The sequence below is a fragment of the Pelophylax lessonae genome (genome assembly GCF_965119305.1).
Source record: "Pelophylax lessonae genome assembly, chromosome: 1".
Classification (NCBI taxonomy): domain Eukaryota; kingdom Metazoa; phylum Chordata; class Amphibia; order Anura; family Ranidae; genus Pelophylax; species Pelophylax lessonae.
In genome coordinates this window covers 600,099,540-600,112,886 of record NC_138768.1, presented here as the reverse complement: position 1 = coordinate 600,112,886, position 13,347 = coordinate 600,099,540, and the positions used below count along the sequence as shown (strand labels likewise).

The following is a 13,347-nucleotide window of genomic DNA, read 5'->3' as shown; positions in this document are numbered from 1 at the left end:
CATGCATCAGCCAGCCCCAAATATTTACACCCTTTCCCATAATGCACCACTGGCACAGGAAACTCCTACTAATGGGCTGGGAAAATATATGCATATTCATAATCTAGACCAGTGTTTTTCAACTTTTTTTCAGTCAAGGCACCCTTTAGATTTGCACACAATCTTAGGGTACACCAGTCTGAGGGTTCATTCACACAAGGAGGTGCAGGCTATTTTTTTTGTTTTTTTTTGCATGTTCCCGCATGTTGTATTTTTTATTAGGCTGCTCTGTGCTTGTGAAACACGCTGGCATAATTTTTAAATCGAGCCCCACCAAAATTCATGGTACTGCGGTACCATGTGTTTTAGTGGGTGCGAACATACATGCAATTGGTGGCTGCGTGGGGGTGCCCTTAAGAATCAATAGCACCCACACAAAACTGCAAAATGCAATGCATCCAGACCCACTGTAAGATCTCACACTGATACCAGGTGACAGTGCCACCTACTGACAGAAGGGGCAATTGACAGCCAGGCTGAACTTAGGGAAAGCTGTACAAGACACAGACTAGTCATCGGCTGACTGCAGACATGCAAAACTAAATTTAGGACAATCCTTCTTCAGCATGCCCCTAAACTGCACCCGGGGCACCTGCCCCCCCCCCAGTTCTGGTCCTGCTTGTACCTATGCAGAGTGCAGGATTCCGGAATATCAATTGTGAATGGAGAAAACTGGGTTTTTGGTTTTCCCTGGATTTTGGTATTCCCAGTTTGGTTTCCCGAGTTTGGAGGATTCAAAGTGATTCAGAAGGGATGAGATCCCCAAGCCAGTATCCAGGTCTATCTGAAGACCACCAGGGTGTGTTCAAGTGTGCACAGCCCTTATAATGACAGGCTTGGGCATAGCACAGAGCTCCACCTAGGTGTCAGGTGTGCTCCAATGAAGGGACAGGTGCTCCACCCCAGAGAGAGGAGATCCATATCCAGAGGCTAGGACAAGGAACAATGATGCAGGTAGCATCTGCTGCACATTTGCACTGACCAGACTGACACCTGTAATTATTGGCTGTGGGGAGCAGCGTGTAAACACTGTTGTGTCATGGACTGAGAGTCTGCAAAGTCATCAATCTAGGCTGAGAGCTGTGTAGCCTGTGGTGAGCTGCTATGTACTGTAGCTAGGAGGCTGCTTTGCTTTAAACGCTATGTGAAATTGAAACCCCCTGTGTGAGAAATCCTGATGTAAAGGACTTTAACTTTTGTTTAATAATGGTAAGTTGGCAAGCCCCAAAACCACAGTTTGGACAGGTTTGACTAAAATTGCTACTACCACTGTGCTGAATTCCCCACAATATCACAGCTAAAAGAGATAAATTGCGACATCCCCTTAGTACACCTGAGAAATGAAGAAAGTAGAGCCAACTGCTGCCACATTCTACAACCAGTTTGGTTTTAGGTTTGTGGACCCAACCAGCAACATGACATGTAAGTGGCTGTGTCTTGCCCCCAGCAGTATTACCACCCCCAGCCACAGCCTATGATATCAATCTAGAAATCAAGCTCTGTTGGCAGAAGCAGAATTTTCTGTGTCAGTACAGAGGAGTCACATACAGTACATGGGATTAGCAGTTTCATTTTCCAGAAACGCCAGAGTGGTTAAACTGGTATTCCAGCAAGAAATTAACTCTTGCTTTGGCTTGTTTTTATTGGCTTAGTGCATGTTACATCATTTTGACCTATCAATAAATACATACATAATACAAAAACATTGATTTCTGACATAAGACTTTTTCCTGCATGCAATCTAATGTGAACTAGTAGTGCACTAAAGCCTGGTACACACTATCCGCTCAGGGGGAGATCCTGTACTAACAATCCAATGTAGCCAGACGTGTCATTCGGTACTATTGAAAGGGCCGTTACATTCCGATATTAGGCTCATGTGTACACCCCTTCAAGATATTCTTTTGTATACTATCCTTTAAATGACTGCGAGGTTTCATTAGTATTTATGTCACATGGCACACAATGTTCCTTCCCCAAGATTTTTGTCTTTCTAGCCTTTTTCTCAGGTTCAGTAAATAATAGATTGTTGGCTTGAAATTTACAATATGTATTCCTGTAAATGTGAATAATCAGTTGTGTCGCTAGTGCCAGGCACCCAAGGCATGTGCTCTCCATTTCCTATGGGTTGCCCTAGGTCTATGACATTACAGTCGCCCAGCACTGCAGCAGCCAGAATCTCTCCCTGCTGTCCATCTGTCAGAAGGTTTAAATTAAGAGAAGCTGCCTCTAGGCTCCCCTTATCACTCATGTATGACATGACACAACAGGAGGGGGGGTCTGGGAGGAAGAAAATACCCTGGCATTCTTCTGCACTCTTTGGGGGGGGGGGGATTGTACTGGGGGACACAATGACCTGAAGGAGGGAGGGGGACAATGTTTTGCACTGGGAGAGGGGATGGGGGAATTTATGCGGGGGGGGGGGTATATTTTAGGGATATATTTTAGAATTTGTGCAGAGAGGGGGACATTTTGGGGGGAGAAGCTTTATGCTGTGGAGAGAGAATTTGTGCTGAGTGGGGGGATTTTTTGGGGAAATGTGTGATGGGTGGGGTGCTTGTGCTTGAAGAGGGGATTGGAGTAAGAGATATTGTGCTGGGGGGAGAGATTTGGAGGAAAAATGTATATTGGTAAGAGGATATGGGGAGATTAATGCTAGGAGGGGGTATGTTTTTGGGGCAAAGTTGGTTTGTTCCATAAAGGAGGGGAGGGGGAGAAAGCTTTTTTTGGGGGTAATTTATGTTTGGTGGGATTTGGAGTGAATTTGTGCTAGAAGGGAGGATTTTGGATTTGGAGGGAGGACTTGTGCTGGGAGGTGGATTTGGGTGGGAATGATTTATGATGGAGCGATTGTTTTTCAGGGGAAGGGATTTGTGTTGAGTGTGAGGATATTGGGAAAGATCTGTGCTGGGATGGAGGATTAGGTGGGACAAAGATTTGTGCTTGGAGGGAGGAATTGGAGGTGGACAAAGATTTTAACCTGGGAGGGGGTATTTCAGCATAAGGTGATTTGTACTGGGAGAAGGGGGTCTTTTTACATTTTTGTTTGGGAAGAATTCTGGCTTGCACAGGAAATTTGTTTTGGGGAAGTGTGCCCTCTGTCTTCTTTGGGTTGTTTTAGGTTCCTTTCTCTGTAGTTACCCAGTACTGCAGTAGTTGGCATCTTTCTCCACTGTCTGCTTGTCCAAGAGAGAGAGAGAGAGTTTAGAGTAGAGGGAAGCTGCCTCTGTGCTCTTCCTTGGTTATTTTCGAGGGAAGAAGTTTGCTCAGAGGGTAAAAAAGGAAAAAGTATTGCTTGCTGACTCTTCATTTTGTACCATTTTTCTCTCTCCTGTCACTCACCTTACCCCTGCATTGTTTTCTTTATGTACTCCTGACCCCAGCACTCTGTGTGTTACAAACTCCTGACCCTGCACCCTGTGCATTTTGTACTCCTACACATGGCCCTGGCAAGCCCATGATTTTGTGCATTACTGGCCTGGTGGACTAACCCAAAACTGTCATAGTGTCCTAAAGTCACATAAGTCACCAGTTTAGCTGTGCTTTTACCTGACTTTTTTAAAGCTGAACTAAACCCTACTATTCTTTACAGCCAAGGAGGCTGCCATCTTTATCTGTGTGGTCTGCAGCACCCCTTTCTCTTGTGTACATTGTCCACAGCACATCTCTTTCTTAGCCCATTCCTTGCATCTGCAAAATGCTCAGAATGGAGCCAAATGTGGGGACAATGTAACTCCAGTGCCCAAGCACAGAACTTAAATGATCAGTGGCCATCCTAAAGCTAAAGCTGAAGAAAGAAGATGGCATGCCGAGAAGAAGAGTATATGGTGATAGTACTAACCAAGGACCAGTGAGGGAAGCGTCAGAGCTGTCAGTATTGGAGAAGGTTAGACCCTGAAGTAAGTTTGCCATACTTGTACCTTATGGCAAATGCTGCTGTATTACCCCACCTTTAAAAATGATCTGATATAAAAATAAGAATGGTTTATTTTTTTTTTTAATCAAGGCTGAAAGAGACAAACTGTAGCTTCTAAATCTTTACATGTGGACAAGTTTTAGAGTTAAAAGCCAATTTAAAGAAATGTATCTTTTACAGATACCTGCATTGACATATAGGGTAAAAAGGGGAATTTGTTGTGTTCGACATAAATTTGTACTTGGTAGGTGAGTATACTGCACTGCATTCTATTGTGCTTTTACCAGTTATTTTTTGGCGTTACTTGTGTACGTTACTTGTGGAATTTTACCAATGCAGTATCTGTGTATTCGTAATAGGGATAATCAAACTGAGAAACGTTTGATTCACTGGATGTCCAGTGAACCTAGGGTGAAATCCAGGAATCCCAAACATGGTGTCCAGATCTCACTGAAGTTTGGGGGAGTTGAGTCTTGTAACTTTTTTCTGGCTTTTTTCAAGGCTAATGTGCAGTAGCCGGGCACTGCCATGGAGGCTATGTCCTGTTCATCTTTAGATGCCCCCATTTCCTTAAGGTAAGCAGGCCTACTGGTACTTGATTCACAATGCTATAGTTTCAGCCTGTTGGAACATGATACTGAGTGTAGGAAACAGGAAAAGGTAATCAAGAGGATCTGACTGGAGGCATAGCATGGCAGGAGAATATCTATACAAATGTTAAGAGGCTGTTGGTGGTAGAGGGTTAGTGTGATCCAGACTAACTGAGGTCAGGGCAGGTACAGCATTATCCAGAAGCACTTTCAGGTCAGGGCAAGCAGCAGAAAAGCATAATTTAAAAATAGTCAAAAGGCAGGCAGCAATCCAGAAGAATAGTTTGTATTTCAGCAAAGAGTCAGTAACAGATGAATCCAAACAGCAGGCCATGACAAACATGAACTTACTAGGTAAGAGTCAGGAGCTAGGTAGCTAAATGCTATCTCAGGGGCCCAACTTGTGATGCTTCAATAAAGCACCTTAGCGCTGCAAGTAATTAGGGGAGAAGCCAGTGCCATGGTTGTATAAATAGCAACAGGGGTGCCTTCCGAGGGCTGTACTGCCACTGAACAATGGGAGTATAGGGGGGATTGTCTCTATTGGCCAGCAAGTGAGACACAGGCTGGTAGGATGGTTACAAAAAAATGCTCTAGTCCATAAGGGGTATAGAGATGTACAGCACTGCCCCCGTAAGGACTGCCAGATGTACAACTCTCGGGTCCCCCTGAGTTACCAGCCTTTAATAACGACAGTTTCTAGTCCCTTCTTGGCTTGCTTCAATAATCAGTCCAGGGGTATTTGGTTGTTTTGTGTTTATTTAAATTAGGGATAGGAGAAGGGAATAGTGGGAAACTCCAAATTAACTATGCACAAATGGTTGAGGACTCCTATCTTCAGGTACAGCCAGGCTGTTGATTCACCCTGCCACTATAAGTGAATTTGGGAATTAAGTCTCTTTCCTAAGATGACTTGGTGAGCTTGTAATTATCTTCAGGACACTCTCTCTAGTGTCCTCTTTCTATTCACCGCTGATACCTGTCCTCTGACTATCCTACATGTGGGGTGGCCCCCCTCAGGTCAGGCCCTGTGACACGAGTCCTTGTACTCACGATACTGTGGTCCCAGGGTCTCTAGTGTCTCCCCCTCAGTTAGCTCTCCTGGACCTCTTGGTTCAGCTCCTCTAATCCATTCCTCTGATCCCCAGGATGAACTTCTGCGACCGCATGCCACTGCTACAGAGGAGGAGACAGCCCCCCTCCTCCACCCGGAACTCTGCTCTCCAGCCAAAGACCCTGCAGCACATATGCTCCTGGCTTTTATACAGTATCCCAGAATGCACTGAGGTGACCTGCACTCTGCCAATCACCAGGACTGTACCAAAGCCTTTGCATCCATTTCTCAGGTTTCCTCCCACTGTCCAACACACCTCCCTATTGGACCATTGTAAAACACTTCTCTAGACACAATGAATTGCATACTTAGCACATTGAGCAGACCCTACTAACTAATCCTGCTCTCTGATAGGCAGAGAACAATATAGATTTACCTGCAGCTCCTCTGGTAAGCAGACAAGGTTCAAAACTATACTTTCTCAACTACCTAGGAGGGTGCTACAGATGCAAAAGCTGAATTGTTTAATTTGTTGATGATCCCATTTTTTTCTCTAGGGAATCGTCACTGTTGTTTTTACAGAAGCAACGTGTAGAGCTTGTGGAAGAACTAGAAGATTGTATTGACTCTATTCTTGACCAGGCAAGACAAAAACATTTACTGACAAAAGATGACTTTGAGGAAGTCACCCATGGGGCAGGGCCCAGAAAACAAGTCAGAAGATTACTGGATATTATTGACTGTCTTGGGGAAGAAAATGCTTCAGTCTTTTGTGATCTCTTTATTCAGATTAAAAACTCTAAAAGTTGTATGGTCTTGGAAAATGGTAAGTGCATATCCAATTTTTACATATGGTAAAATAAAATCTGCAGCTGGCCACATATGTTAGACTCTGAAATTCATATTTAAAGTTGAGCTTTAAAGCCCATCTCTGGGCAACACCCAGCAGGCACTCAAAATAAAAAAGTAGCCCAGGCTGCAATGCTTACCTTCAATTTATAGTAGTCCCTAACAATACTTATTTGTCTCAACAAGATGTCCAGGTCTAATAAATGCCCAGCATCACACAACTATGAAGAAATAGGATATAGGATAGGAATGTAGGGTGTCATCAGCCTGCCCCATGAGGGGGCTCACTGCAGTGCCCTTCTTTCATAGTATAATGATGTAGACAGCCACTCTCCAAGAGTACCGCAGTGCATCATCTAGGACCACCCACAATCAGAGCAGAATGAGAAAAGGATCATAATCATTACATACCATTACAGGTTGCTTGCTGCTAGGCTTTATTACCCTAAAAAAGCATCTTCTGTGATCCTCTCTTATATAGTTTCACTTTATTACTGTGGTCTGACTTCCTCTGCCTTATTGGCTAAGCCATGCCAACTGCATTTCCAGTGTCCAGTGAGATTGCCTCCTTGTCCAGAAAAGCACTCTTGCTGGAAAGGTGATGGCAGGCCCCAGAAAAAAAGTGAAACTTGAATAAAGGAATGCACAGAAGAAGCGTTTTTGACTGATAAATAATTGTGGGCATCTTGCAATGTCTGTTGTTAGACAGAATATGTACAACTAAGTAAGGTTCACTTGAATCCAAGGTGTTAAATAAAGGCAAAAATGAAATCAAAAGAAGGTACAACTATATTTTTATTATGTATAGAGTAATAACTGGTTCTATTTAGAGCAGGGATCAGTAATCTGTAGATCGCAATCTACTAGTAGATCGCAGACAGGTGATTGGTGGATCGTGGTCTGGGCTTGCTGATCCGCCATCCCAGATCATCAAATAGAGTGCAATGCAGAGGGACTACTAAAGTTTGAGCTGTAGTAGAGAGCAAAAGCCGCATAAGCCGATGCCTCTTCTGTAGTGCTGGCTCCTGTCCCATGCGGAGTGATACCAACTGCATTCCATCTTTTATCCTGGCTAGCAGTTTCCAGAGTGGTGCCAGCAGCAGGATAGAGATCTGCAGGTCATTATGAAGCAATACACTGGGCATACAGTAATAGTATACTTCTTCCACACTGATGTGCTGTGGTTTACCCATACTGCTGGTACAGTGCAGTGTACCTGCAGCTTTCCTGTGGGTTTGCTGCGCTTACCCTTAGACTACTATTATATCCTGCGGGTTTGGTGCACTTTCTAAAAGCACACCAAAACTCCTGAGTTTTGGTGTGCTTTCAGAAAGTGCACCACACCTGAAGTCTATGGCAAAGTGCAGCTAAACCAGGATCACTGCACCCATGGTGCAGGTAAACTGCAGCACATTAGTGTGAAAGCAGACTTATAGGGACCTAAGAACAGTAAGAGTTAATTTACATTTGCAGTTTGGGGGCTGGTAAAACCCCATTGTTACGACGTGTTTTTATCCCCCCACCCCAACTGCACCCCCTTTAGCTGCAGTGGCTGGACTTGTACACATGTTGCAACCGCAGCAGGAGTTATAAACCCTGTCATGGTTGGTGGGTGTAGCACCTGCCAAGCATGACCCATTCAAGTTAACCTTCCTAGCGGTATTCCCGAGCGTGACTCGAGGTTAGATTTTAGAGCCAAAAGCGGTAACCACCGAGCCACACTCAGGGTAGCGCTAGGAAGATCGCTGGATCCTGGTAGAGGTTTTACTTACCTTTTCTCCGGGATCCAGCGAAGTATGCGGGCGGTATGCAGCGGCGGATCTTCCTCCAGATCGTCTGCGAACCCCGGCTTCCGTCTCCGGCGACGTGACGTTCGCATGGGGGTGGAACCGGCGGCAAATTCAAATGTAAAAACACACCAAACACACTGATACCATTCAAAATAAAAAAAATTCACATTACATTGCCCCCCCAGTGCCCTTTCCTGCAGTTTTACTGTACTTTTTATGTAAATATATATATATATATATATATATATATATATGTAATTCTTGTGATTGAGCTGCCCAAACCAACTGTATACATTATATATATATATATATATACGTATATATATATATATATATATATATATATATATATATATATATGTATACATAATATATATATATATATATATATATATATATATATATATATATATATATATATATATATATATATAATAAATGTATACAGTTGGTTTGGGCTGCTCATTCACAAGAATTACATGCAAAATAATGGTACCGCTTTCAGCACCTAAAATCCAAAAGAATCATACCACCAGGGAGGTTAATGAGGTCACTCTGCAAGTGGCCTGCAACCTTGTGCAGTACAGCAAACAAGGGGTTAAAGCAGGCAGTGTTGTGTTGTTTTCCTACAACCTGCTTTACTGCCTTGGACTCTGCAAAAGCATGCAGTTTCGGGGCACTTGCAGAGAGGTCCCATATACTTGAATGGGTCACGACTGGCAGGCAGTAGCATCCACCAAAAGCAACAGGGATCTTAATTCCTGCTGCGGCATGTGTACACCTTTGGCTGCTGCCTCAGGGATTGGGGACAGTAAAACCGCAACTCAACTGCAGAGTTTTACCACCCCTCAACTTTATGTGTAAGCAAGCCCTAAGGGTGCTGCTGCCGAATCCAACCAGGGGCTCATTCACAAGTGCACCAGGCACTGCTGCTCCTCTGAAAAGTGATCCTAGTGTTTGACAAGTGGTGAGGAGGTGATATGGTTTAAACCCATGATTGCCATTGCATCACAATAGTATGGCAATTAGAGGTTTAAATCAGGTGTAAGGAGGGGACATTCAGTGACACTGTGCCCGGTGATCTTTGACTTCTCCCATATTGTTCAGGTAGATCTACTTCTTTAAAGTTGCCTACCCCTGATATAGAGCCTGAAAATATATCCTTTTATTGGGACTCATTGGTGTTAGTATTAGCTATTATTGAGAACCTTGTTGTTTTGTGAATCCCTTGAACATAAACCAAGCATAATGTACAATTTTTGAAAGCAATTCAGTAAAATTGTCCAAGACATCAAAATCAGATTATCTCTACAGTATGGGATATAAAAAATGAGAAAAGGGAAAGTGTGTTTTTTTGTGCTTGGACATTTCAGAATGTCTGAGAAAATTCCTGTTTCAGTTGCTTTCGTAAATTGAGTGAATAGTGCCTGTAAAAGGCTCAGAGCAGGTCTACTCAGGAAAGGAACAGGAGGAGTGACAACTGCTGTAGGAGCCCTCAATTAAATTAAATAATAGGAATAGCATGCAGTGGTAGAACAACCTCCATAATAGCCAACAAAGTAACATATTCTCCTCCCTTATACTCTCTTGACCTTATCGCTTCCCCCTTTCCTGCTTTTATGCTATGTGGGTCCAAGTAGTTATTTATACTTATCTGTTTTTTAAGTGATGACTGTATAAGCTTATAAGCTTTTTAAATTAGCCATTCCTTTGATCATGCAGGACACAGAAAAGGTTCACCTAGATCCCCAGGGAAGCATATAATGCGCCCCTGCTACTCCATTGAGGGGCTGATAGCTAAGTGAAATGCCTGCTGTTTCTGAGCATGGTTGAGCAGGTTATTTCCCATCCCTAATGTGATAATTCTGGTGCCTTGTGATAGGCCCAGCCCTGTTACAAGGGACCAAGGAAGAATTCCAAAAGGTAATTTCCGACAAGTAGGTTTGGGACTTACACCTTGCCTTGTTTCCAGTATCTGAATGGAGCAACAAGGGATCTTTGCAAATATATGCTGCTGGAAGAAACTATTGGCGCTTTTCCACTGCATGGAGCCGAACGGTTCCGCTCGCTTTTGCGCTTTTCCACTACATGGAACCGAACGGTATGGCTCGCTTAAACAGTACCACCTAAGTTGTGGTTCCAAGAGGGCCGTACCGGTACCATATCCCACAATCCTTTGCATGCAGCCTTGACTGTTTGTCACTATTAGCCACTGATTGGTCAGAGAATCGTTGTTATCCCACCCACTTTACTTTAGTGGAAAAGCAAACCATATCAAACCGTACCGAACCGTTCCAACACCGTACCATGCGGTACCATGCAGTTGAAAACCAAACAGAGCCAAGTAGGGCCAAGCAGGGCCGAGTGGAGCCGAGCCGGTACTTGCAGTGGAAAAGTGTCATAGGTGAACCATATACTTTGCTTTGCATGGGCAAAGATAAAGATTCACTTTATGTTACATGTATGTACTAATCATTTTTTTAGATAACCTTATTAGTTGTCCTTTTTCTATTTTCCAGAATATTTAAAGAGTATACAGAAACACAGAGATGTTCTTTTGCGGAGAAGTGACTGCATGAAGACATACAACTGCAGACTTGGGGAGAAATTAGCCTTCTCTGACTATTTTGTAAACCTTCTTCTTGTCAATGGACACTACAGCCTAGAAATTAAGAAAAATGAATTGCTGACATTTGGCCAACAACGTATAGACCTCCAGAACAAAAAAGAAAATAAGCTAAAACTGAGCCAGCTGTTTGAAAATCCAAGCGGGAGTAGACTGCCCAAGAAAATCCTTGTTAGCGGTGTAGCTGGGATTGGAAAAACAGTTTTTGTTCAAAAACTAATTTTTGATTTCTCTAATAGAGTATCGCATCAAGAGTTTGACTTTGTGTTGAATTTTACTTTCAGGGACCTCAACTTAATAAATAAACCAGTAACTTTGCGGGAAATTATACTGAAAAAACATGGACATTTGTCACAGATTATAGATGACATTTTCAAAAACAGTGATAAGTTGCTTGTGATCTTAGATGGATTTGATGAGTTTAAGTCCTCCAACCAGCTAGAAATAGATGAATATGTGTTTGATCCAGATAAACAAGCGGAATTACCTCAGTTAGTTGGGAGTTTGATCAAAGGAGAACTTCTCCCCAATGCCAGTATTGTGCTTACTAGCAGGCCAACAGTCATTAACCACATTCCGGTTGATTTTATTGATCGCTTTGTGATAATTACTGGATTCTCTGTTACGGAAATTGAAGATTACTTTCAAAAATTTTTTGGAGACAAGGAAGTGGGAAGTGAACAATTTGTGATCGTTAAGGAGAACCATTTTCTGTTTACACTGTGTTATATCCCAGCTTTTTGCTGGATTGTCTGCAGTGTTATAAAAGGATGTTCTAATCTTCATATTGAAAGGCCAAAAACAATGACAGATATCTACTGTCACTACCTTATCGTCTTACTAAAATACCATGCACATCAAGTCAATTTCACAAAAAATGAATTGGCATTAAAAGGAGTTCTTGGTTTGGGAGAGATTGCGTACAGCTCCCTTTTAAAGCATGAAACCTTGTTTTATGAGGCTGATTTTGAAATGTTTAACACACTCCCAAGTGACATTGTAAATAGTTTTCTTGATAAGACTTGTGTGCCAGAATTAGGATATGTTGAGAACGTACTGTCCTTTACCCATTTCACCATCCAGGAATTTTTTGCAGCTTTTCATTACGTTCATGTAGAGGAACCCTTAGATGACATCATGGATTTGGATGTGCAGAAACAACTTGACATTGATTCTGGATATCTGGATTTATTTCTAAGGTTTGTTTCTGGATTGCTAGCGGTTAGAAACCAAACTTTACTGCAGAAACATCTGAACCTTCAAGCAACCAAGAAGTACGAAATGTATACCTCATGGCTGATAAAATCAATTATCGAGAACTCTGAAAATGGGGGATATATCCTGAACTTGCTTCACTGTTTATTTGAGCAACAGAACAGTAACCTGGCCAGTAGGATAACACCATCTACTCTGCGTCTTAATATTAGTGATAATGCATTCTCACCTATTGACTTTGATGTATTGGCATATTTCTTAGACCTGGTCCATATGGAAATTGCTGAACTTGACTTGACTGCCACTCATGTGAATGCACACTATTTGGAAAAACTGCAGCCATACCTTTATCGGTGCAGGCATTTATGGTTAGTAGTGAATCTGTACATGTATAAATGAATGCTTTCTTTGTATAAAAAATGGCACAGAATAACATATCAAGCTTATCAGAGTAATATAATGGGAAACCTAGAAAACAGCCCCCATACAACCATCCCATTATAAAGGTAACCTAATAAAGTAAGGGAAATAACAGACACTAGTTAGATATGTACTGTATACGGCCATTTAAGTAACTAATGTCCTAATGTCCTTAAAATGTACAGCAGTGGTTACATTGTTAAAAATAAAGTCTGGAATAGGATAACTAAAAGTCCCAGCAGTTTAGCAAAAAGCTGCCTATACACTGTACAAATTTCATACCGGTTTGCAGGAATTCGCTCAGTTGGGTGGCCCTGTCAGCCACCTTCTGTTCAACATCTCTTGATGAAAAAATTACAGGATTCAGGTGACAAATTATCAGCTGAAAATTTGCTGCATCAGTTTAGATGCAGCTGCTATTCAGTTATTTTGACAGCTGACGGGGCTGGCTGTCAAAATACCATAGCCTGTATAGCATGGATGGAGGAATCTGCTAGCTTTTCAAGTGTCCTAGATTTTCACTAAATTTACACTGTCCTTTTGACTTAGTTTTGCATGCAACAAACTTGTGGTCATCTTGCAGCTGTCCTATTACAAACATAGCACTGAGGCACTGCATGTTAGTGGTAATAAGTGTAAACCAAGCATATAATACCTTGAAAAAGTATTCATACCCCTTGAAATTTTCACATTTTGTAATGTTACAACCAAAAACAAATATTTTTTTGGGGATTTTTTTTTGCAATTGTATATTTATTAAGTTTTACAAAGGAAATACAGAGAAGTAAAAGATAAATCGGTTTTCATATTACAAAAGTACGATGTTAATTTATAACAATATCAGATAT

General features: G+C 42.1%; 1 protein-coding gene across 1 annotated transcript in view; it reads left to right on the top strand.

The window, feature by feature from the left end:
* LOC309561875 (NACHT, LRR and PYD domains-containing protein 3-like) overlaps window positions 1–13,347 on the top strand; it is an 85,120-nt gene that overhangs the window by 21,861 nt on the left and 49,912 nt on the right. Inside the window, exons 2-3 of the mRNA XM_082265940.1 lie at window positions 6,157–6,425; window positions 10,758–12,447. Of these exons, the coding sequence (XP_082122066.1) occupies window positions 6,157–6,425; window positions 10,758–12,447 (1,959 nt within the window). The remainder of the gene's footprint in view (window positions 1–6,156; window positions 6,426–10,757; window positions 12,448–13,347) is intronic.